Genomic DNA, 23,577 nt, shown 5'->3' on the forward strand with positions numbered 1-23,577 from the left:
GCAGCCATCAGCCCGAATGGACGTTAACCAGAACACATTTGGGAGGCTACTGTTTGTTTTGTGAACTCCTCCCCCTCCTCCTCACTCGCTGTATCTCTCTTGGCTGCAGCTGGCGCATGGTTCTCCCCTGGTACATCAGTGGCACATGCAGACCACCGCCCCTCCAGCAGGGCCCTGGTATGCTATGGAGGCAGTGAGGTTGAGGCCCAGGGGGATGAGCGGAGGAGACTATGCAGTTTCTGAAGGTGCAGCGATAGTGTAGGGCGGGAGTGAGTGAACTGTGTTTCTGTGCAAAGTGGGGGAGTGTGTGTCAGGGTGAGAGCGGTGGTTAGGGGAGGGAGGGTCTGTGTGTATATGTGCATGTACAGGGACCAGGGCCTGAGGAGCCCAGACTGCATGCTCTCAGAGACCCATTCACGAGGGACCAAGGGGAAAGACAGAAAGACCTGGATCAAATGACAGAGCTTGAGGAAGAGGAGAGACCTAACCTGGAGGGCAGATAATCCCACTTCTGCCTGCTGCAGGGTTTTTACACCTTCCTCCGAAGTATCTAATGCCTGCTACTGTCAGAGATGGGCCAGGTCTTGGGTCTGAGCCACGATAGGCAATTCGTACGTTGCTGAGAGAGAGGAACCCGCGAGAGCAGATGAAGGAGTTTAGTGGGAAGAAGTGGAAAGCAAAAATGAAGCTCTGAAGCTGTGAGCGAGAGAGGGAAATTCCTCTCATTCTTTCTGGCTAAGGTAGCGCTCTCCACTTCCAGCATCTGCTTTTTGTTCAGGTCACATCTCAGGCGGCCCAGGGTCCCTCTGCCACTCCAAGGAAGAAATAAATGGTTACTCATGGAGCTGTCCCGGCTTCACTCACCAGAGCCTGAATCACCAGGAAGACGTCATTCAACGTTAACCCATTTGCCACTGGGGAGTCCAAAAAACACAGCCCAGGGGGGTGGTGTGTTTCTGCTGGCGGAATGGTGGGAGACCAGTGAGGGGATGTGGCTTGTGGGGGAACCAGGAGCAGTGGGAGCAGGAACTGGCTGGCGAATGAACTTTGGGATGACATGGGGCTGGGTGATGCTTCTAAAAGAGGGACCCAACTTACTGTTTCTGTTGATGCTTTATGTTGTTGTTGCTCTGATCCAGTTTGTGTCACTGTAGTTTTAATTAAGAGTCTTGATTGGCTGATGGGAAACCTGGCAGTTACAAACCATTCGGGAAGCAGTCATGAATCTGTAGATCACAGCCCGGGAGCTGAGGGCTGCACTTGCTCCTTGCCAGAAGTCCTGAGGCTGCGCTTACTCGGCACTAAATGAAGTAGATGGCAGTGACCCTCATCAGAAGGCCGTGTGTCTGCAAGGCCCTGTGACTGTGTCAAGAGCATAGGACTGGGAGTCAGGACACTTGGCGTCCAACCCCAACCCTGTTACTCTGTGACCTTACGTCAGTCACCCATCCTCTATACCTCACTTCCCCACCTGTAGAATGGGGATAATGATACTGGTAATCATAAAATAAATGAAAACTATTACCTTTCTCATCAGGGTGGAAGTGCAGCCCATACAGCTGGATGATATGAAAGCGCGAGCGAAAGATCCTTTCATTAAAGCTTGAATAAGTTGCATCCTCGCACATCTTCTGTCACCCGTGCATGATCCAGGTGCTTTTGCCAGTATGGAAATGCCCAGCGGGCAGTGTGGCTGGGCTGCCCAGATCAGGACGGGGCACTGCATACTGGGACTGTAGTCTTTGTGGGCCATGTTGCAGTGTTAAGGATGAAAATGGTCATGCTGAAGAATTTCCTGGACCACATTTCACCCACTGGCTGCTGTCCAGCTATCGCTCAAGTGAAAATACCCCATCTTCTAGGGAACCCACACATCTTGCCCTCGATTAGTTGGGTCTCTTGTGCGTGCTTAGGGGAATGAATTGCTTTTTGACCCCAGAAGAGAGGGGCTTCTTTTAGGCCAGGCTGGTAGTTGTGGCACTGAATTGACTAGGCCTGAGGGAAGACGCCTGTGTAAAAGGGAGTGACCCTCTCCTGCCTTTACTTCTGCCTACAAAGTCTGTCCGGTCTAATAGTCTGGTGGAGCCGTAAGTCTTTCTGTCAGTGGCTGTCCTGCCCTCCCAGTCACTCTTCTCCGACACTCAGACCTTTTGAAGCTCTGTTGTTCATTCATTCTAAAAATTAACACCTGGGAGGAGAGGAAGGTGGCATGGTTTTTTCTTTGGTGGAAGGATGCACTGTACTTTTTAATGCCTAGTGTGAAAAATGAGTCCTGGCACCTGTAATTATGTGCAGATGCTCCCTGTGATTTGAAAATTGAGGAGAGGGGGGAAAAGATTGGATTTTGGTCTCCCAGTTGAAATGCTGAGTGAGTGACTGACTTGAGGGTGTTTCCTTTCCCACCTGTGCCAGGCAGGCAGTGCCCCGCAGAGGGGCCCTAGCCCAGAGTGCAGGCCAGGGATCTTGGGAGGTGGGAGAAAGGGGGACTTGGTGCGAAGGCCACATATTTTTGCCGTTCCCATGGTAACCAGCCCATTAGGGAGATACAGATTAAACCTCCCCAGCTGGTGCGTGTTTCTTCTCTGTAGCCCAAGTTTCCCCGCCCAGCCAGAACGTGCCATGGTGGGAGCTGTTAGCAGTGGCAGCAGGTGGTTCTGATTTCCCCAGGAATCCGGCTGCTCGAGGCGGGTACAGCCTGGCAGCAAGGTTGGGATGGGTCACTTGGAGAACGGAACCCCATGAGGGGTCTCATCAGTCTCTCTGAAAGATCCTGTTCAGGAGAGAAACCCCCAGAGAATGTCCAGTGCCCCCCCACACCTCCATCCCTGCATGGCTTCCTAGGTCAGCCTGATCCACCAGCACTGCCTCTGTCCTGAGGAGCAGAATTCAGAAGTCAGATCCCAGACGTTAAGCAGGGCTGGACCTTGGGGGTGAGTGGATGGAAGACCTCCAAGGGCAAGGCAGGGGCAGCAGGATGTGCTCACTCTGAATCTGTACGAAGTCAGTGCTCCAATGCGTGGCTCAAGGAGGGGCAGTGTGATTGGACGTGATGCCTCTCTGTTGCCTGGTGGTCATGAAAGATTCTGTGGCACCTTGTATAAGAGCTGGGAGTGACCCTGGCAGCCTGAGCGAATTCCAAGTCAAATAACTATATTCCCTTTCGATCCGGAAACATTCTGCCAGCCTAAAATCCCCCCTGCAGCTTCCAGTGGCTATGGGATTCTCTTACGCTCTTTTCCCTAACCGGCTGCATAGAGCAGCTGTGCACAGTTAAACAGCTGCTTGTGTTTGAACCCAGAACTAGCCATGGCGCAGTCCTGTCAAGCACATTGGGATCCTTGGATAAATTACACTGTACACCAGAAGTTCGCACAAAGGGGTCTTTGGGTCACTGGTGACCCATGAAGCAGAGAGCCTGCTGGTGATCTGCACAGAGGTGGGCTAGTCACACGTTGCTGGCTCCTCCTCCCAGTTTCCAGCTACTGAACTGCATTAAAAGACAACTAAAAATACATACAGTGCTTCCCTATTGTTACTTTCCCACATTAGCCATTCTTGTAGTTGCCACGGGGATGTTATTTGGTCGTAAACACGAGGAGAGCTGGTCTGTGTGATCATTAATGAGATGAGAAGTGTCTATGAAACACTCTGTTTATGTTGCTCCCCTGCTATAAATTATGAGACCATGCAGAGATATCAGTGGGTTGTTTGTCCTTCAGTCTAATGCCTGCTGCCTTTTCCCCCTACCTTGGTGCACAGCCCCCCACCTACGTACCGGGTGGATGCGGACAAAGGGTTCAACTTCTCCGTGGGCGACGATGCCTTCGTGTGCCAGAAGAAGAATCACTTCCAGGTCACGGTCTACATCGGCATGATCGGAGATCCCAAGTACGTGAAGACCCCTGAGGGCCTGAAGCCCCTCGACTGCTTCTACCTGAAGCTGCATGGAGTGAAGGCAAGTTCTGGGGGAAGGGGGAGAACCCTGCAAGAGCTGAAGGCCATTTCAGGGTGCGTGTGCGAGCATGTGTGTCAGTGTCCATAGGCCCACAGGCAGTGTTGTTACCGTGTGTATGATCTTGTCAGTCTCTGGGTGGGAATGATGAGCATTATATCACTGTGTACTGTTTGTGGGTGAGTGGGTCAGTGAGTGGAGCCTGCGTAGGGGAGCCAATGTGTGTGATACAAGCATATGTGATCCGGCCTGCATGTGTGGAAATCACAAGTTTTGCGTGACCAGGACGTTACCTAAAGGAAGGATAGGAGCCTTGTGCCCTAGCCCCATCTGCTGGGTGAAGTCTAGTCACAAGAGAACAGGCAGTAAAGAGGGTTCCCCTGGGCAATCTGGCAGGGCTCTGTATGTACATCAGTGCCTGTACATTTGAGTCTGTGTGTGAGGAGCAAGGAAGAGGCTGTCTGGCCCTGCTGGTGCAGAGAACTCCTGCCCTCTCTTACAGCTGGAGAAGGGGCGGGGGAGGTACAGGCAAGGGTAAGGGGACAAAGTAAACCTGGTCTTTTCTGAGCAGTGGTTATGGTGCCAGTGAGGCAAATTCCCAGGGGGTAATTATGGGTGCCCAGACACTGGGGAGATTGGCGCTGTTGATGTACTTTGGGTAAGTGGCTGGATAGATTGTCCTTGGGACAATGGTGATGAGGGAAAAGGGGCTGAGAGAGGGGAAAGCCATGCCGTTCCACTCTCTGTAATGTTCCTGGATCTTTCCCTTCAGTTAGAGGCCTTGAACCAATCGATCAACATAGAGCAGTCGCAGTCTGACCGCAGCAAACGGCCCTTCAACCCTGTCACGTGAGTACTGCCCAGGGCGTGGCGGCCTGAAGGTGGGGAGCCTGTCACAGGAGAGCCACCCAAGGAGGGGGAGATTGAGGGACCCTGGGATGAGGACCCCTAAAGGTAGGAAGGCAGAGTGGGGCGAGGGGGTACTACAGGGTGCTGGCATGGAGGGCTCAGGCGGGGAGTGTATTTAAAGTATTCTCGCTCTCTGTCTCCTTCACTTCCCAAAACAATGACTCCTCTCCGCTCCACGCCCAGAGCTCACTAACCTGTGGTGGGTCCCCCTGGCCCCCGGAGCCTGATCTGAGGCATTTTGGCAACACCCCTTGAAGTGAGGAAGAGGTGGGAGTTCCCTAGATGATTGCAGCTGGGGGCTGATCTTCCCACGTGAGGGGAAATGGCCGTTCTCCGTGCGGCCTCCTTTCCAGCTCTGTGTCCTCAGTGGCTCCGCTGCTTCCCCCTTCAGGGTCAACCTGCCTCCGGAGCAGGTCACGAAGGTCACTGTGGGGCGGCTGCATTTCAGCGAGACCACGGCTAATAACATGAGGAAGAAGGGCAAGCCCAACCCTGACCAGAGGTACGGAGCAGCATGGTTCCCTCCGAGCCTGTGACGGGGGCTTGGCGGGACTGCGAACGTGGGACTCGGGGAGGCTGAGCTGGGGAGCAGAGTGCTGCAGAGCTGCCCCTGGCGGCTGGGAGCACGGCTGCTTCGTGCAGGCCACCTTGACAGGCAGAACGGAAAGGGGGTGTGGGGATGGGTGCTGAGGAGCTGTCCTGCCAGGCACTGAATGCGCTGGCTGAAGTGTTCGCAGGGAGAGCCCCTGGACAAGCAGCCATGACTGTCTGAAAGCTGGGCCCTGGGCTCCAGCAGCGCCATGGCCCCTGGCGCTGTGCTGAGGAACTGGCTCGATATCGACCAAGAGGGAAGAGCATACCCTACTCAGTCACTAGCACCAGTCACCGTGGTTACCTGGGTTTCTTTTGCAACCTCCGGTCCAAATACCGAGCTGAGCCCAGCCCTGCTGAGCTTGTGAGCAGTGATAGGACCGCAGCCTGGGCAGGCTGCAGGCCTTGGAGGAGACCGGGCAGTCGATGAAGACTTGTAGACACGGCTACAGTAGAAGAGTGCTGCCATGGGGGCAGCAGATGTTTGGAGACCTGAGTGCTAACTGGATCAGACAGTGCCCGTGAGAGGCATGTCCCTGTCTGGGGGAAGTGTAGGAATTCCAGCTGTGCCCGCCGTGGCGTGGGGACTTCCCTGTCTGTCTGAGGGGAGGCAGTATCCGCCATGCCTCTCCCCTCCAGGGGGATGCACTCCCTTCCTGCTGCAGATGACCCTAGTGGGTGTCTGTCATTCGCAGGTACTTCATGCTCGTCGTGGCCCTGCAGGCCCATGCCCAGAACCAGACCTACACGCTGGCTGCCCACATTTCCGAGCGCATCATCGTCAGAGTAAGTTTTCTCCTGACTCACAGAACACCCCTATCCTCTTGCCCCCTTCTCCTGGCTTTTCGGTTCCCCCACCAACCCTTTGCCTGGCTCTTCAAGACCCCTGCTGCCCTTCCCCCCTTTCTCTGCCTGGCTTTCTGGGACCCCACTCCCGATCCTTCCCGCACTTTATGAAGAAGGCAGCCCACGTGTTCCTACAGGAACCCAGCACAGAGAGACACGGACAGAGAAGAAGGCACATTCTCCAGGAGGGGAGTGCAAGGCTGGGGATGCGTTGCCCAGGAAGGGGCTGTGGGGAGCGAGGGAACGGTCTTGGGACTTTCAGTGGGTGTCCTGGCTGAATTTTCCAGATGCCTGAGGGGCAGCAGGGCTGAAGGCTGGAGTCAAGGCCAGGCAGGAAAGAGACTGGATTCCCCTGACAGGTTCTCCCAGCATTCAGCTAGTTGAGCTCTCGTCTCCCATGGGGAACGGGAGCGTAGGGGTCTGAGGAACATAGGTCGGTTTTGGCCCCGCGTGGCCGCTCAGAAGCAGGAAGCAGTGAGAGTCAGGCTGTGACGTTGTGATTGGCTGTCTCCGCCCTGCCGCCTTTTAAGTGCTTTGTCCGTTTCCTCTAGCAAAGGGCCAGTTCGGGGGTAAAACACAAACGGAGGGCGGACGGGGACCCCGGAGTCTGCAGACAAGTAAGTACATGACAAGCTATGCAGCCTCCGGGGGGCTCCACAACAGAGCTGTGGGAAAAGCGGACAGCCTGGACCACACAGACTCAACCCCTGAGCAGGGCACAGCTGCAGCCATGGCCTAGCCAGTGCAGAGATGAGATACAGACCAGTAGCTCCCTGTGAGAGACCCCCCCCTCAGCAGCACCTTGCAGGATTCAGTACGATCCTTGCTCCAGGGAGGGAGAGTTGGCACGTCCTGGTAGCCCCCTGCTCTCATGCAGTCCCAGTCCCAGCAGCGCTGGCCTCTGGGGAGATGAGTCTGTGTGGTCCTTATTTTGGGTAGGGAGAGCGTCAGTACAATTCCAGGGGCTCAGGTAGCGTAAGGCTTAGGAAATGGGAGAGGAAAGGTGCGGACACAGATTCTATTGGCCGGTGCCTGCTGAGAGAGTCTCGATCAGAGATGGGGATCGGAGAGCAGAGAACACCCCACTGCAGGGCTGTTTCCTCACAAAGTGCAGGCAGGGCTTTGTTGCCACAGGCTTGGGGAGCAAAGTCCTCACCCCTCCTTGGCCCACACAGAACCCCTGTCTCCTGCTCCTCTGTCTGGTTTCGCTGCATTGCTTCATACTGCCGCAGAGCTCTGCATCATGCCCAAAACGACCCCGGGGCTGTGCGTGTCCTCGGCTGGCCGTGCCGCCCTGCACTGGGAGGGGGAGTTCAGGCAGGTTGCTCCCCTAGCAGCCTCCTGGGGAGCTGGTACTGCTGGCTTTCAAACTCTGCGGTCACAGCCTGATAACCGTTCAAGTACCTACGCCTGAGCTTTTCCATCGGCAGCTGGACAGGGAGCCTCCTAGGGTGTGTCTGCACTGCGATAAACACCCCGCAGCCTGGCCACAACTGGCTGGGGCAGCAGGCTCAGGCTATGGGGATATGAAATTGCTGTGTAGACGTTCGGGCTCAGGCTGGAGCCTGTGCTCTGAGACCCCGCAGGGGGGAAGGATCTCAGAGCTCGGCCTCCTGCCTGAACCCGAACATCTACACTGCAATTTTACAGCCCCGCAAGCCTGAGTCATCTGACCTGAGGCTTGGGGCCGTGGATATTTTATCAGAGGCGTATCCTGACATTGCTGGGTCCGCAGGCACTTGCCAGTTAAACCCAGCACGGCTCCTTGTCCTTCCCAGGCTGCCCTGGGCTCACAGAGGTTCCATCCCACCTCACATACAAGGTAACCTTAGAATAAGGGCGCAGCCTGGCTGCACGGTTCAGTCTTGACACAGGCTCCGTTGCTGCTCCTTAAGCCCGTTTACCACATTTCCCCATCCCCGCTAGTGACTGGAAGCCTGGGCTAGAACGTGGATGCCCTCAACCGTGGCAGGCAGCCATGATCACTCTGGGGTCTTCTCATCACACAGGGGTGTAATCCTCTGTGTGGGGGCATCCAAACACCGTCTATGCCAGCTGCGCATGGTGCCCTGGCCCTCTGGTGTGTGTTTCAGGGGGATGAGTCTGGGGGGGTCCCTGCTTAGGATTCTGTTGAAGCCCCCTGTGCTCATGCTGTCTCCGCCTACCAGCACCGGCCCCTCCTCTCTTTGGTTTCATCTCTCTGCTGCTGCTCTGGACGCTCTTCAGTCGCTGCCCTCTTGCTTTTCCACAGGCCTCTAACCCGGGGCAGTTTGAGAGTGACAGCGACGTCCTCTGGCAGCGGGCTCAGCTCCCTGACACGGTCTTTCACCACGGCCGAGTTGGCATCAACACCGACCGCCCCGATGAAGCCCTGGTGGTCCATGGCAACGTGAAGGTCATGGGCTCGCTGATGCACCCGTCAGATATCCGAGCGAAAGATGACATTCAGGAGGTGAGAGCTGGGGAAGGCTGGCAGGACACAGGAGGCCAGTCTGAGTTGGATGGTGGGGCTGGAGAGGCACCTAAATCAGAGTTTCTACCAAATGACTGGAGGATAGCTAATGTGATGCCAATTTTTTAAAAAGGGCTCCAGAGGTGACCCTGGCAACTGCAGGCTGGTAAGCCTGACTTCAGTACCGTGCAAACTGGTTGAAACTATAGTAAAGAACAGAATTGTCAGACACATAGATAAACATAATTTGTTGGGGAAAAGTCAACATGGTGTTTGTAAAGGAAATCATGCCTCATCAATCTACTAGAATTCTTTAAGGGGGTCAACAAGCATGTGGACAAGGGGGAATCCAGTGGATATAGTGTACTTAGATTTTCAAAAAGCCTTTGACAAGATCCCTTACCAAAGGCTCTTAAGCAAAGTAAGCTGTCATGGGATAAGAGGGAAGGTCCTCTTATGGATTGGTAACTGGTTAAAAGATAGGAAACAAAGGGTAGGAATAAATGGTCAGTTTTCAGAATGGAGAGAGGTAAATAATGGTGTTCCCAAGGGGTCTATACTGGGACCAGTCCTAGTCAACAGATTCATAAATGATCTGGAAAAAGGTGTAAACAGTGAGGTGGCAAAATTTGCAGATGATACAAAACTATTCAATATAGTTAAGTCCCAGGCAGCCTGGGAAGAGTTACAAAGGGATCTCTCAAAACTGGGTGACTGGGCAACCAAATGGCAGATGAAGTTCAGTGTTGATAAATGCAAAGCAATGCACATTGGAAAACATAATCCCAACAATAGATATAAAATGTTGGGGTCTAAATTAGCTGTTACCACTCAAGAAAGAGATCTTGGAGTCATTGTGGATAGTTCTCTGAAAACATCCACTCAATGTGGTTTTAGAAAAGGTAGATCGTGCCAAACCAACCTGATCTCCTCCTTCTTTGAGAAAGTAACAGATTTTTTTGGACAAAGGAAACGCAGTGGATCTAATTTACCTAGATTTCAGTAAGGCGTTTGATACTGTGCCACATGGGGAATTATTAGTTAAATTGGAAAAGATGGGGATCAATACGAACATTGAAAGGTGGATAAGGAATTGGTTAAAGGGGAGACTACAATGCGTCCTACTGAAAGGTGAATTGTCAGGCTGGAGGGAGGTTACCAGTGGAGTTCCTCAAGGATCAGTTTTGGGACCAATCTTATTTAATCTTTTTATTACTGACCTCGGCACAAAAAGTGGGTGTGCGCTAATAAAGTTTGCGGATGATACAAAGCTGGGAGGTACTGCCAATTTAGAGAAGGACCGGGATATCATACAAGAGGATCTGGATGACCTTGTAAACTGGAGTAATAGTAATAGGATGAAATTTAATAGTGAGAAATGTAAGGTTATGCATTTAGGGATTAATAACAAGAATTTTAGTTATAAGCTGGGGACGCATCAGTTAGAAGTAACGGAGGAGGAGAAGGACCTTGGAGTATTGGTTGATCATAGGATGACTATGAGCCGCCAGTGTGATATGGCCGTGAAAAAAGCTAATGCGGTCTTGGGATGCATCAGGAGAGGTATTTCCAGTAGGGATAAGGAGGTGTTAGTACCGTTATACAAGGCACTGGTGAGACCTCACCTGGAATACTGTGTGCAGTTCTGGTCTCCCATGTTTAAGAAGGATGAATTCAAACTGGAACAGGTACAGAGAAGGGCTACTAGGATGATCCGAGGAATGGAAAACTTGTCTTATGAAAGGAGACTCAAGGAGCTTGGCTTGTTTAACCTAACTAAAAGAAGGTTGAGGGGAGATATGATTGCTCTTTATAAATATATCAGAGGGATAAATACTGGAGAGGGAGAGGAATTATTTAAGCTCAGCACCAATGTGGACACAAGAACAAATGGATATAAACTGGCCACCAGGAAGTTTAGACTTGAAATTAGACAAAGGTTTCTAACCGTCAGAGGAGTGAAGTTTTGGAATAGCCTTCCAAGGGGAAGCAGTGAGGGCAAAAGATCTATCTGGCTTTAAGATTAAACTCGATAAGTTTATGGAGGAGATGGTATGATGGGATAACATGATTTTGGTAATTAATTGATCTTTAAATATTCATGGTAAATAGGCCTAATGGCCTGTGATGGGACGTTAGATGGGGTGGGATCTGAGTTACCCAGGAAAGAATTTTCTGTAGTATCTGACTGCTGAATCTTGCCCATATGCTCAGGGTTCAGCAGAAGGCCATATTTGGGGTCGGGAAGGAATTTTCCTCCAGGGCAGATTGGAAGAGGCCCTGGAGGTTTTTCGCCTTCCTCTGTAGCATGGGGCACGGGTCACTTGCTGGAGGATTCTCTGCTCCTTGAAGTCTTTAAACCACGACTTGAGGACTTCAATAGCTCAGACATAGGTGAGGTTTTTCGCAGGAGTGGGTGGGTGAGATTCTGTGGCCTGCGTTGTGCAGGAGGTCAGACTAGATGATCATAATGGTCCCTTCTGACCTTAGTATCTATGAATCTATGTGCAGCAGCAGTCCAATAAAGCAAACAGAATGTTGGGAATCATTAAGAAAGGGGTAGATAATAAGACAGAAAATATCATGTTGCCTCTATATAAATCCATGGTACGCCCACATCTTGAATACTGTGTGCAGATGTGGTCGCCCCACTGCAGAAAAGGTATATTGGAATTGGAAAAGGTTCAGAAAAGCGCAACAAAAATTATTAGGGGTATGGAACGGCTGCCATATGAGGAGCGATTAATAAGACTGGGGACTTTTCAGCTTGGAAAAGAGATGACTAAGGGGGGATATGATAGAGGTCTATAAAATCATGACTGGTGTGAAGAAAGTAAATAAGGAAGTGTTATTTACTCCTCATAACACAAGAACTAGGGGTCATCACATGAAATTAATAGGCAGCAGGTTTAAAACAAACAAAAGGAAGTATTTTTTCACAAAACACACAGTCAACCTGTGGAACTCCTTGCCAGAGGATGTGAAGGCCAAGACTATAACGGTTCAAAAAAGAACTAGATAAGTTCATGGAGGATAGGTCCAACAATGGCTATTAGCCGGGATGGGCAGGGATGGTGTCCCTAGCCTCTGTTTGCCAGAAGCTGGGAATGGGCGACAAGGGATGGATCACTTGATGATTACCTGTTCTGTTCATTCCCTCTGGGGCACCTGGCATTGGCCACTGTTGGAAAAGAGGATACTGAGCTAGATGGACCCTTGGTCTGACCCAGTTTGGCCGTTCTTATGTTCTAAAAGTTCGTATATTGATGTGAGATGCTCCATCTGCACAGCTGAGCAGGAAAGCCCTTGAGTACAGAGTTTCTGGAGAGCATGTGAGCTGCCACATACCCTGCAGGCCGGAAATCCCATGAGAACAGAACAGCCTCTCTCCAAGGCATGGCTTGTCTCATGGGATTTCAGCTCTTCTTCTAGCTGGAACCAGAAAGTGCCGAACAACAAATATGAAAACCACCAAAGACATCAAGCCAAACTTTATCCAGCCTCAGATCAGAGCCAGTCAGAGCCTTGCTCTGGTCCTGGTGGGTTCTTAATTGAACTGATCTGGATAATCTCTTCCAGCAAGGTCAAATGTTACTAGATGCAGTGAGGTCTTCAAATCTCAGAGAGCTGTCTTTGCCCCTTCCCATGGTGTGTGGGGGTGTGATGGGGCTCGCTCCCTTTTCTCGAGTCATTTGACCTGGTCCTTTTTTGATAAATCCTGGATTTTAATCCTGGCTACGACTGTTAGCAGACTGTGTCCAGCAGGTGGGTGTTCTCATTCTGGGTCTGGTGTCTGAGACCTGCCGCGGTGGGCACTGATGAGAGCCCTCGTGGCCATTGCTCTTTGCTGCCTGGGGCCAGATTCCTGGACTTTTAAAGAACAGCGTCCTACTTATAGATCCCATGTGTTCGCCTTGTCCCAGGTGGACACCACAGAACAGCTGAAGAGGATCTCCCGTATGCGGCTGGTGCAGTATAACTACAAGCCAGAGTTTGCTGCCACTGTGGGCATTGAAAGCACGTCTGAGACAGGTACAGTCCCTGCACCAACCCACGGGCGTCATCCTCACAGCTGTATGCTACGGGGGGGGTTCCAGTGCAAACTAACATTTCTCCTTAATCATAACTCGCAGCGCCTCCTGCTGCTCCATGCCAGCTGAGCTGATGCCTCTCCGTCCTGCCCTGCAGCAGTCCAAAGAAAGTGTAGAATCCAAATATGATATACAGAGAACCTGGGAATCAGTCTCTATCCAGGTGTTCCTTTCCCAGCTGTTTTTCACTGGCGTTAGCCTGAGGTTACATTCTGGCTATGCATGGGCCTTTCAGGAAATTAAGTCCCCTACACTCTGTCTTGGCAGCTCAGGGGTGGATATTGGTTTCTTATTAATCGCTGCATAGTGTGTGGGGTTCTTGTCAGCAACCAAGTGTCTCATGAGAAGAAGTCAGCTATTGTGGAAGGCGTTTCGGGGGCCAGAACCATGGTGATTGGTGCTGTGGTTTCTGTGCAGGTGTCATTGCTCAGGAAGTGAAGGAGATTCTTCCCGAAGCAGTGAAAGACACCGGGGACATGGTCTTTGCCAATGGGAAAACCATCGAGAACTTCCTGGTGGTGAATAAGGTTAGTGGTACCCTCCACAGAGCAGATGGGGGATGAGTAAGAACTGGTGATTAAAAGGGTGGGGGGAGGATGGTGAATTTTGGTGTGTTTTCTTTTTCCCCTTCACGTAAAGGTAGAGGTGAAACAGAGTCAAAATCTGATGCCTGGGAAATGGTCTCTTACCAACACTTGTAAACCAAGTCTCTCCTGCTTGAGTTTCAGCCAGATGTGTTCTGTGAGCTAGCATTGGCATCACTCCACAACCTGGACTCTGGACTCGTCCTTCCTAGTTGGTGAGGGCCGCTGGGGAAGACCTGAGCCCAATATTAGTGGGCATTGACAGCAGTTTTTGAGGGACGGCAGGTTCCTGGCTTCCTTTAAGTAGGCTGTTCCGAGGCCTGTGCCCCATCCCAAAAAAGCTACTTGCCAAATTAGGACTCTGTATCTAATCTTCCCATTCTGGTTCAGCTGACAGAGGAGGTTGTGGTGAGGTAGCTTGGAGTACCTGGCTCCCTCAGATCTCCTCGACAGTCTTGATCCAGACCCAGGTGTGGCCTGAGGCCACACTAGCTCCGTTGGAGATGATCTCCACCAGCAGGGGATAAAAGTCAGGCATCCATGCTGATCTCACTAGGTTTACCAGCTGCCTTTTGTGTTGCTGGCCATGGGGTTTGGTTGACTTGCCTGTAGACCATAGTGGGAATGAACAGGGCCGATCTTTGGTGCCTCCGTTCCTTTCTGGCTGTGGGTCAATTCCCCTCTGCAGTTAGATGACCAGATGGCAACAGTGGCCAGCCATGTCTTTTTTCATCTGACTCTTGTAGGACCTTGTTACTGCCCCTTGTGGTTTTTGTACACTACCAATTGGATTCCTGCAGTGCACCCTACAGGGAAGCAGGAGCTGGGGCCAAGCATGGTGGGGGCCTGCCTGTTTATGTGGGGTGTCTCGCAAGGAGCATGTTATGCTGGGGCTGGATGATCTGCACTGGCTGCCTGCTGGTCGCCAGGGAGAGTTTAACATGTTGGTTTTGAGCTGGGACCTGCCTATTACTATGAATTACCTGCGGGGTCCAGAGGCCCCAAGCAAGGACCAGGCCCCCACTGTGCTAGGCACATAGATCAAACAGTTGTGCACAGGGCTCAGGCTGGGATTGTGACAAGACCCAATGCAGGGAAGAAACAGGGTAAAGGGTTTGGGGATAATGAGGCGATGCCTGAGAGTGTGCCTCTCCCCCACCCCCATGGGACAGCGCCGCAGTTGTGAGCAGTGGGGCCTGGGACTGGAGTGCCCTGGTGTACTGGAGAAGCCGAGGCTGGCAGGGTGCTCACTCTCCGAGTGTCAGGATTTGGGGGTGTAGGCGAATGTCTTTGTTGTTGAGAAGGACTGTACATTGACAGGTTGCCAAGGCCTGCTGGTGCCCGAGAGACCCTCCTTTATCCAGATTTGTTACCAACTGAAGTAAGCGCATTAAAAAATGTGTATAAATATCAGTGTCCCGATGGCTAGGCCGTGGTTGGGTGAGTTTCCTCTCGTGCCTTTCCCCTGCCGGGATGCTGAGCAACACATTGTGACCTTTCCACTGGGGAAGGGTAGGTCTGCAGTGGCTCAAGAGATTTGAAGGAGGCCAGGCAGGTCTGTGTGTGTGTGTGTGTCCCTCCACTCCTGGAGAGGGCTCACGCAGAACGATGTGGCCCCTGGCAGGAGCGGATCTTCATGGAGAATGTCGGGGCAGTGAAGGAGCTCTGCAAGCTGACCGACAACCTGGAGACCCGCATTGATGAGCTGGAGAGGTGGAGTCACAAGCTGGCTAAGCTCAAGCGTCTGGACAGCATGAAGTCAACGGTCAGCTCTGGGGCATTCAGGTACAGGCATCCTCCCTCCATCTCCAAACATGGGGCAGGGGAGCAGAAAGGAGCATCCCACCTCAGGCCTGTACACCAGTCAGCCTGCACTGGGGGGAATACAGGGAGATTCCTGCCCGGGCACTGGGGTGCGGGGGCAGGGAGATTTCCCCTTGGGCACAGGCAGCCTGGTGTTGGGGGTGGGTGCAGGGAAATTCCTCCTTGGATCCAGGCAGCCTGGCACTGCGGGAAGGGAGCAATACAGGGAGATTCCCCTTTGGGCACTGGCTGCCTGGCACTGCCATAGGGGGTATACAGGGAGATTCCCCTTCGGGCTCTGTCTGCCTGGCAGTCGGGGAAATCAGGATTTGGTGCAGTGCTGGGATAATGGGGACTGGAGATGATCCACGAGCTGCTGTTGGGGAAACAAACTGAACCTTGGGCTGTGTACGAGACTCCAGCATGGAAATGGCGGCCTGGTCCGACTCGACTGTCCGTCCCAGGGCGAGCCACATCCTGAGGGTTAATGTTTTTTGACCCGAGAGGAGCAGGTGAAGCCTGTTTTGCAGGCCCTACCTGCAGGATGGCTTGGTGAGGGGGCAGAGCTCACTCTGTTTCCTTTCACCTGTTGGATCCTTCGCCAACAACTGGGCTGTTGGACAGGGCCCTTTAGCCCAGCATGGTGCTCAAAGCTTTCCTCCTGCAGTTACTGAGTCAGGTACACAACCTGCACCCCATTGCCACCCAGTGGGTTCCCCTGGGGTCCCAGCCAGACACATCCCACCTCAATGCCTCTTCTCTGCTTGCAGCCAAACAGGAAGTCAGTTCAGCCGCGCAGGAAGTGTGCCCCACAAAAAGAGGCCCCCCAAAATGGCCAGCAAGGTATGGGAGCCTTTTGCGAAGGGATGTGGGGTTTGACATGCGGGGGGCTGTGTGTCTGGACAGTGTGGGTGTGTCTGGAACAGCGGTGCAGAGCCCGGGGGCTGTGTTCTGCAGTGGGGGACATGTGAGCGGGGCCTATGTCGGGCCAGAGCTAGCTGTGTCCTCCTCCTCCCACTCCTTCTCCCGCTCCCAGTGCCCTGCGGCCATCCTGCCTCTCGCAGCAGGACGAGCCAATGCCTTGTGGATGAGCCATCCTGCTGCTGCTTCAGTGACCACCAAAGGGCATGGTGTGATGCAGGAGGAATGGCCTCCCGCACTGCAGTCCTCCCATCCCGGGGAAGGCTGGGGCCAGGGGGAGAGGCCCCAGGGCAGAGTGGAATAGAAATGCAGTGAGCCCTGCACTGGGCGTGCAGTTGATTCCCCTGCATTTCTCCTTCAGTCCCCGTCTGTTGTCACGGAACAAGCCTGCATCAGCCAGCGCTTCCTGCAAGGAACCATCATCGCCCTGGTTGTCGTCATGGCGTTCAGGTGAGAGACTGCACAGCCCCACAGCTGCTAGCTGCCCTCGGCACTGGGAGGCGCTTCTGCTGCCCCATGGCACAGCCAGGGTGGGGACTTGCCTGGGGAGGATCCCCCCACCCCATGGCATAGCAGGGGTCTAGCCTGAGGAGGATCCCCCCACCCCATGGCACAGCAGGGGTCTAGCCTGGGGAAATATTTCCCCCCACACCCGTGGCTCCGCAGGGATTGCTCTGTTTTATTTTAAACATACCACACTTTCCTGAATGAGTATGTGTTAAAATGTTAGGCCCGTGTCTTGTCTAACTGCTGCAGAGTGCATCGTCCTCACACACCCACAGCAGGATTTAGTTCTCTCACTGAGGGCAAGGACTGTGCAAGCATCTGCTAGGCAGCTTCACCAGCACAACCCAGACTCGCCGTACACTGTCCCTGAGCAGGGGCTCAGACGTGCTAAGTTGCCTTTTGTTGGAGGGAGAGATCCCCATCCCGGCTTCTCCAAACCCAGCCCCTTGCAGCCCTCGGGTCTCTCACCTCCACTGTGACGCCCTCCGGCTCGCTGACTCTCGCTGGCTCCATTACAAGCATCTTCCTCGCCAGCCACGCTGGGCGTGGCCCCCTCTGGGCGCTGCTCCATCCCACCTCAGTTTCTGGGACAAACTGGTTCCCAGAGTGAGTGGGCACAGCTCTTATTGATGTCCATGGGAGTCACGCCTGCTTACTCAGGGCTGAATTAGGCACCTGGCTTCACCTTTAAGACTCTGGGCTACGTATTCTGCGCCACCAGCACCTCCCACCAACAAAGGGGGCCTCTGTTTCCTTCTCCAGCTCATGTTCGTCCCTCTGTGCTGGCCCCTGTATCTGCAGTGCCCTTCCTGTCCCAGATCCCTTTCTTCTCCTCCGTCTGCCATCAGCCTCAGTGCCCCTGCCTGAGCAGTGCTGGCCTATTGCCTGTTCAGAGAGGGGGATAGCTCATGACAACCCCCCAGCCAGCTAAAGAGCTGATGATAAAAAGAGCCCTGGATGAGGACCCTGTAAGCATCATCTGGGCTCAGGAGGGAGTGGTAGCTGGCCTGCAGCTGCCCGCCTAATCTTGAAGGGTTTGGACCATTGAGACAGACAGCCACTGTGGTGCTGCAGAGGGAGAATCTCCTTCCTCTTGCCATAGTGCAGATACTTATCCCCGGGCGTGTAATCTTCTCTCTCTCCTTCCCAGTGTGGTGTCCATGTCCACCCTCTACGTGCTCAGCTTGCGCAATGAGGAGGACCTCGCAGATATTGATGGGTATGTGTCCCCCCTCATGCACGCGTCCTCCAGAACATGTCCCGGCTTCCTGTGTTCCCTGGGGGTCTGCAATAGCTGACAGACTGGAGGGAATACAGAGATGAGCAGAAAAGACAAGCACAGGGCTGGAGGGATAGGTTGGTGCAGCGAGATTAACGGAATGATGTGGCTTTGCCTAGACAAGTCAGTGCAGGGAAAGTGGGGTTATGGTGTCTGTCTTTTAAATCTTAGCTGGGAGCATGGGGTGAAACTGACCAAGAAATATCTATAGAGATATCAGGTGGGTGAGGTTGATGAGAGAGACAAGCTTTCGAGCTACACAGAGCCCTTCTTCAGGGCTGGGAAAGGTACTCCCAACATCCATAGCTAAATGCAGGGTGGAACAGATTGTCTGGCATAAGTAGTACGTATTGTAAGGGACTATTCAAGGTAGACAAGCCCACTAACATGTCTGCAGTCATAGGACAAAAAGAGGGGTTAGTGAGTTTCAGGTTGTTGTAATAAGCCATAAATCCAGTGTCTCTCTTCAGTTCCTGATTTTTAGTGTTTAGCACAGTAATGAATTTAAGCTCCCGGACTCATCTTGTGAAAGTGTTGTGCAGGTTTCCTTTGAGGAAGAGGACTGAGAGATCAGATATGGAGTGATCGCTTTGTGAAAAGTGCTCACCCACAGCTGATAGGGTGTTTTGTGTGTTTTATCATTTTCCTGTGTGAGTTCATTCAAGAGTATAGTTATTGTCTGGTTTTACCCACATAGTTGTTACCGGGGCGTTTAGTGCACCGAATGAGGCACACCACATGTTGTGATAGGCATGTGTAGAACCTGTAGGTCTTGACAGGTGTGTTGTGGGGGGAGCTGGTCATTATAGCAGTGGACCACAGGTTTTGCATCTGTTGTTCTGGCAGGGTCTGGTGCCGCTTTGCATTGGTGTGTCCTGGTCTGTGGGGAGCTTGCTTCTGATGATGAGCTTGGAGAGGTTGGGGGGTTGTATGAAGGCCAGAAGAGGGGGTTCATGAAAGCTTTTTTTCGGGATGGAGTCCCCATTGAGTATGGATTGTAGTTGTTTGATGATGCCCCATAGGCTTCCAGTGTGGTGTGGTAGGTGACAGCTTACGGTTGTGTGGTCAGAGGGGGTTTTATTTCTGTACTGCAGCAGGTTCTCTCGGGTATCTGGGTGACCCGTTTCATGATGGAATTTATTTCTCTGGTGGAGAGTCCTTTGGTGAAGCTGGTTTTAAGTGTGTTAAGGTGTTTATCTAGAAGATAATAAGGTGATAAGTAACAGTTAGCATGGATTTGTCAAGAACAAATTGTGTCAAACCAAACAAATAGCTTTCTTTGACAGAGTAACAAGCCTTGTGGATAGGGGGGAAGCAGTAGAAGTGGTATATCTTGACTTTAGTAACGCTTTTGATACTGTCTCGCATGACCGTCTCATAAACAAACTAAGGAAATACAGCCTAGGTGGAGCTACTATAAGGTGGGTGCCTAACTGGCTGGAAAATCATTCCCAGAAAGTAATTATCAGTGGTTCACAGTCAGGCTGGAAGGGCGTATCAAGTAGGGTCCCATGGGGATCAGTTCCGGGTCTGGTTAAATATCTTCATCAATGATTTAGATAATGAAAGAGAGAGTACACTTATAAAGTTTGCAGATGATACCAAGCCGGGAGGGATTGCAAGTGCTTTGGAGAATAGGATTAAAATTCAAAATGATCTGGATAAATTGGAGAAATGGTCTGAAGTAAATAGGATGAAATTCAACAAGGACAAATGCAAAGAACTCCACTTAGGAAGGAACAATCAGTTGCAAATGTACAAAATGGGAAATGACTGCCTAAAAAGGAATACTACGGAAAGGGATCTGGGGATCATAGCGGATCACAAGCTTAATATGTGTCAACAGTGTAACACTGTTGCAAAAAATTCGAACATCATTCTGGGATGTATTAGCAGGAGTGTTGTAAGCAAGACACGAGCAGTAATTCTTCTGCTCTACTCCGTGCTGATTAGGGCTCACCTGGAGTATTGTGTCCAGTTCTGGGCACCACATTTCAGGAAAGATGTGGACAAATTGGAGAAAGGCCAGAGAACAGCAACAGGAATGATTAAAGGTCTAGAACACATGACCTGTGAAGGAAGATGGAAAAAATTGGGTAGTTCAGTCTTCTCTTCTCCAGACTGAGAGGGGACATGATGATAGTTTTCAAGTACATAAAAGGTTGTTACAGGAGGAGGGAGAAAATTTGTTCTAATTAATCTCCTGAGGCTAGGACAAGAAGCAATGGTCTTAAATTGCAGCAAGGGAGGTTTACGTTGGACATGAGGAAAAACTTACTAACTGTCAGGGTAGTTAGGCACTGGAATAAATTGCCTAGGAAAGTTGTGGAATCTCCATCATTGGAAATGTTTAAGAGCAAGTTAGACAAACACCTGTCAAGGATGGTCTAGATAATACTTAGTCCTGCCATGAGTGCAGGGGACTGGACTAGATGACCTCTCGAGGTCCCTTCCAGGCCTATGATTCTGTGATTTCTTGCATGATTTCCAGGTAACTTTCCTGTGTTTTTTCCTTCAGTGTGTGAAAGCTTAAATTCATTGCTCTGCTAAACACTAAAAATCAGGCACTGGATTTATGGCTTATTACTAGGGCCCTACCAAATTCGTGGTCTATTTTGGTCAATTTCACAGTCCTAGAATTTTAGAAATCGTAAATTTCATGATTTCAGATATTTAAATCTGAAATTTCACGGTGTGGTAACTGTAGGGTCCTGACCCGAAAAGGTCTTGTGCGGGGGTTCGCAAGGTTGTTGTTGGGGGGTTGCGGAATTGCCGCCCTTACTGCTGGTGGCGACGATGCCTTCAGGGATGAGCAGCTGGAGAGCGGCTGCTGCTGTCCAGGAGCCCAGCTCTGAAGACAGAGCCACTGCCAGCAGCAGCGCAGAAGGAAGGATGGCCTGGTATGGTGTTGCCACCCTTACTTCTGCGCTGCTGCCTGCAGAGCTGGGCCGTTGGCCAGCAGCCGCCACACTCCAGCCAACCAGCTCTGAAGGCAACAGCAGCACCTCAGTACAATAACCTTGTGAACCCCCTGCAACCACCTTTTGGGTTGGGACCCCCAGTTTGAGAAACGCTGGTCTCCCCTGTGAAATCTGTATAGTCTCGAGTAAAAGTACACAAAAGAACAGATTTCATGGGGGAGAACAGATTTCAGGATCCGTCAATTTGGTAGGGCCCCTACTTATTACAATAATATGTAACCCACTAACTCCCTCTTTTTGTCTTATGACTATGTCTTAATGGGCCACTCATCCAGTGAAGTGAGCTGTAGCTCACGAAAGCTTATGCTCAAATAAATTTGTTAGTCTCTAAGGTGCCACAAGTCCTCCTTTTCTTTCTACCTTGAATGGTCCCTTACAGTATGTTCCACAAACAATCTGTTCCACCCCGCATTTAGCTGTGATGCTGGGAGTACCTTTCCCAGCCCTGAAGAAGAGCTCTGTGTGGCTCCAAAGCTTGTCTTTCTCCCCAACAGAAGTTGGTCCAATAAAAGATATTCCCTTCCCCACCTTATCTCTCTAATCCCCTGGGACTGACATGGCAACAACTACACTGCATACAAGATACATCTATGACAGCAAATCTTTCCTGACAGTGAGTTGTGCTGGGCTGGGGAACAGTCCCCCAGGGTAGTGGTGAAAGTCCTGTCACTCGAGGCGCCTAAAATGGATTGGACAATCCCCTGGCGAATGGACTGTAGAGCCTCAGGGGGACAGATTTGATGAGACGCAGCAGGTCCTTTCCGTCTCCGATGCCTGACTGGTCTGTGATATTAGACATGCAGCTTTACCCGAACAACCTTTGGGTAGCTGCCTGAGGAATGATAGGTAGAATTTGGCCACTGGGGGAAGCCCATAACAGAAATGTTATTAGGAGCTCCTTGACCGTAGAGACTAATGAGCAGATGCTGCAGAGTCCAGCCAAAGTACGTCCCGAATTCATGCCAAGATCAGTGGGAAGAAGTCAGAGTGAGGCCTCCTCTGTTTAGTTGCCTCAAGCAAACTGGGAGAAGCAGAGGAAATAAAAACAGTGTACTGACGTTTGGCTAGAAATGTGCCTTTGCGGCACCTGTTTAAAGAGCTGCTCCCGGGTGTCTGGAGCAATTGGCTGCGTAGCTAAGAATCAGCATCACTCTGCTGACATCAATGGAGCTAGGCCAGTTTGCACCAGCGGAGGCTCAGGCCCTCTGAGTAGAGCCTCCTAAGGCCTGAGGAGAGAACGTGAGCACAAGGCGCTGCCCGGATTCCCTGCCCACTTTGCTTCTGCACAGACAGCGGCAGACAGGGTTTTTGCAGACTCGCCTCAAGTCATTGTTGGCACTGGCATTACTGAATAACTGATCTCTCTCTTTCCTTCTCTCTTCCTCTCATTTCTGGCCATCTCCCTTCTGTCCCATTTACCTCTCCATCCCAACCCATTTTCATTCCTGTATTTTCGTGTCCCCTTCCTTCCTTTCCTCTATCTTTTCATTTCTCCTCCCTCTCTTTCTTTGTCTTTCCCTCTCTCCTTGTCTTTCCTCCTCTCTTTTCTTGGTGCCCTGCAGCTCTTTTGCTGTGCCCACTGCCTGTCTCCTGGCCCTTTTTCAGCACAGGGGTCCTGCGGTCCCGGTTGCTCTGTGCCCACGGTACGTTACTCTTCTTTCATTATACTGTTGGTTTGAGTGCTGCCTCCCTTCTCTGCCACCTCTTTTTCTTTCTCCTCTGTCTGCGTTATGGAAGGCACAGACGCTCCTAAACAAAACAGGAAGGCCGGGGGAAAACCAGCATGGCTGAATGGCCAGGCTGTTTGAGTCAAACGGGTATCCTTCTGACTATGGAGATCCAACCCTAGTGAAGCCAGCAGGAAGGAGCCTGGATGCAAGCAGGCAATGTTTAAGATGGGAATTGGGAGGCTAAGATGGAATTTGCAGAGCAAATAGCAAAAGGGGGATTAAAAACAAAGAAAAAGACATTTTTAAAGTAGATCAGAAGCTGAAAAGCAGCAAGAGACTCATTAGGTTGGCAGGATCATCAGGGAGCAGAGGGAGCACGTGTGGAGGGTACAGGTAGGGTTCTGCCACCTGTTCTCATGCTCCGTAGAGCCACCATACACAAGTAGCCTTACTGCCAGCTGTGGGACCAGCCCTGGTGTATGGTGCTACTCACGGTGAGCAAGGGTGGCTGAATCGGTCCCCAAACACTTCCGTTATCTGAGTGTCCGCCACAGCGGGTGTTGGAGAGACGCCCACCCAGCCCTCTGACTCTCCGGTAATATAAGAATGAGGTGGCAAAAGAGGAAGTGCTGAAACACATGAATAAATTAAAGAGCAACAAGCCATCCAGAGCAGACGTACAGCCAAGAGTTATGAAGGGGCTGAGCTGCCAACTCTAATCTGTGATCTCGCATTAAAATGAGCTCCTGCCCTGGAAGAACAGAGGCACCAACTGTTGTACTTAGCTTTAAAAAAGACACCGGGAACTGCAGCCCAGAAAGCCTCACTTCAGCTGAGGAGACGGGCTGAAATACTGATTGAAAAGAGAACTGTAAACCACCTGCGTGATCAAACCAGCACAGCTTGCAAAGTGAAAAATCATGCCTCATCAGTCTCTTAGAACTCTTCGATCATGTCAACAAAATAGTGGATAAAGGAGAACTGGGTGGCA

General features: G+C 51.7%; 1 protein-coding gene across 1 annotated transcript in view; it reads left to right on the plus strand.

Moving 5' to 3' along the window:
• MYRF (myelin regulatory factor) overlaps nt 1-23,577 on the plus strand; it is a 63,807-nt gene that overhangs the window by 25,882 nt on the left and 14,348 nt on the right. The window contains exons 8-19 of the mRNA XM_075129272.1: nt 3,760-3,955; nt 4,725-4,801; nt 5,253-5,363; nt 6,148-6,238; nt 6,850-6,915; nt 8,550-8,750; nt 12,674-12,782; nt 13,259-13,368; nt 15,050-15,210; nt 15,999-16,071; nt 16,511-16,599; nt 17,807-17,875. Coding sequence (XP_074985373.1) covers nt 3,760-3,955; nt 4,725-4,801; nt 5,253-5,363; nt 6,148-6,238; nt 6,850-6,915; nt 8,550-8,750; nt 12,674-12,782; nt 13,259-13,368; nt 15,050-15,210; nt 15,999-16,071; nt 16,511-16,599; nt 17,807-17,875 — 1,353 coding nt within the window. The remainder of the gene's footprint in view (nt 1-3,759; nt 3,956-4,724; nt 4,802-5,252; nt 5,364-6,147; nt 6,239-6,849; nt 6,916-8,549; nt 8,751-12,673; nt 12,783-13,258; nt 13,369-15,049; nt 15,211-15,998; nt 16,072-16,510; nt 16,600-17,806; nt 17,876-23,577) is intronic.

Source organism: Caretta caretta, chromosome 6, assembly GCF_965140235.1.
Source record: "Caretta caretta isolate rCarCar2 chromosome 6, rCarCar1.hap1, whole genome shotgun sequence".
NCBI lineage: Eukaryota > Metazoa > Chordata > Testudines > Cheloniidae > Caretta > Caretta caretta.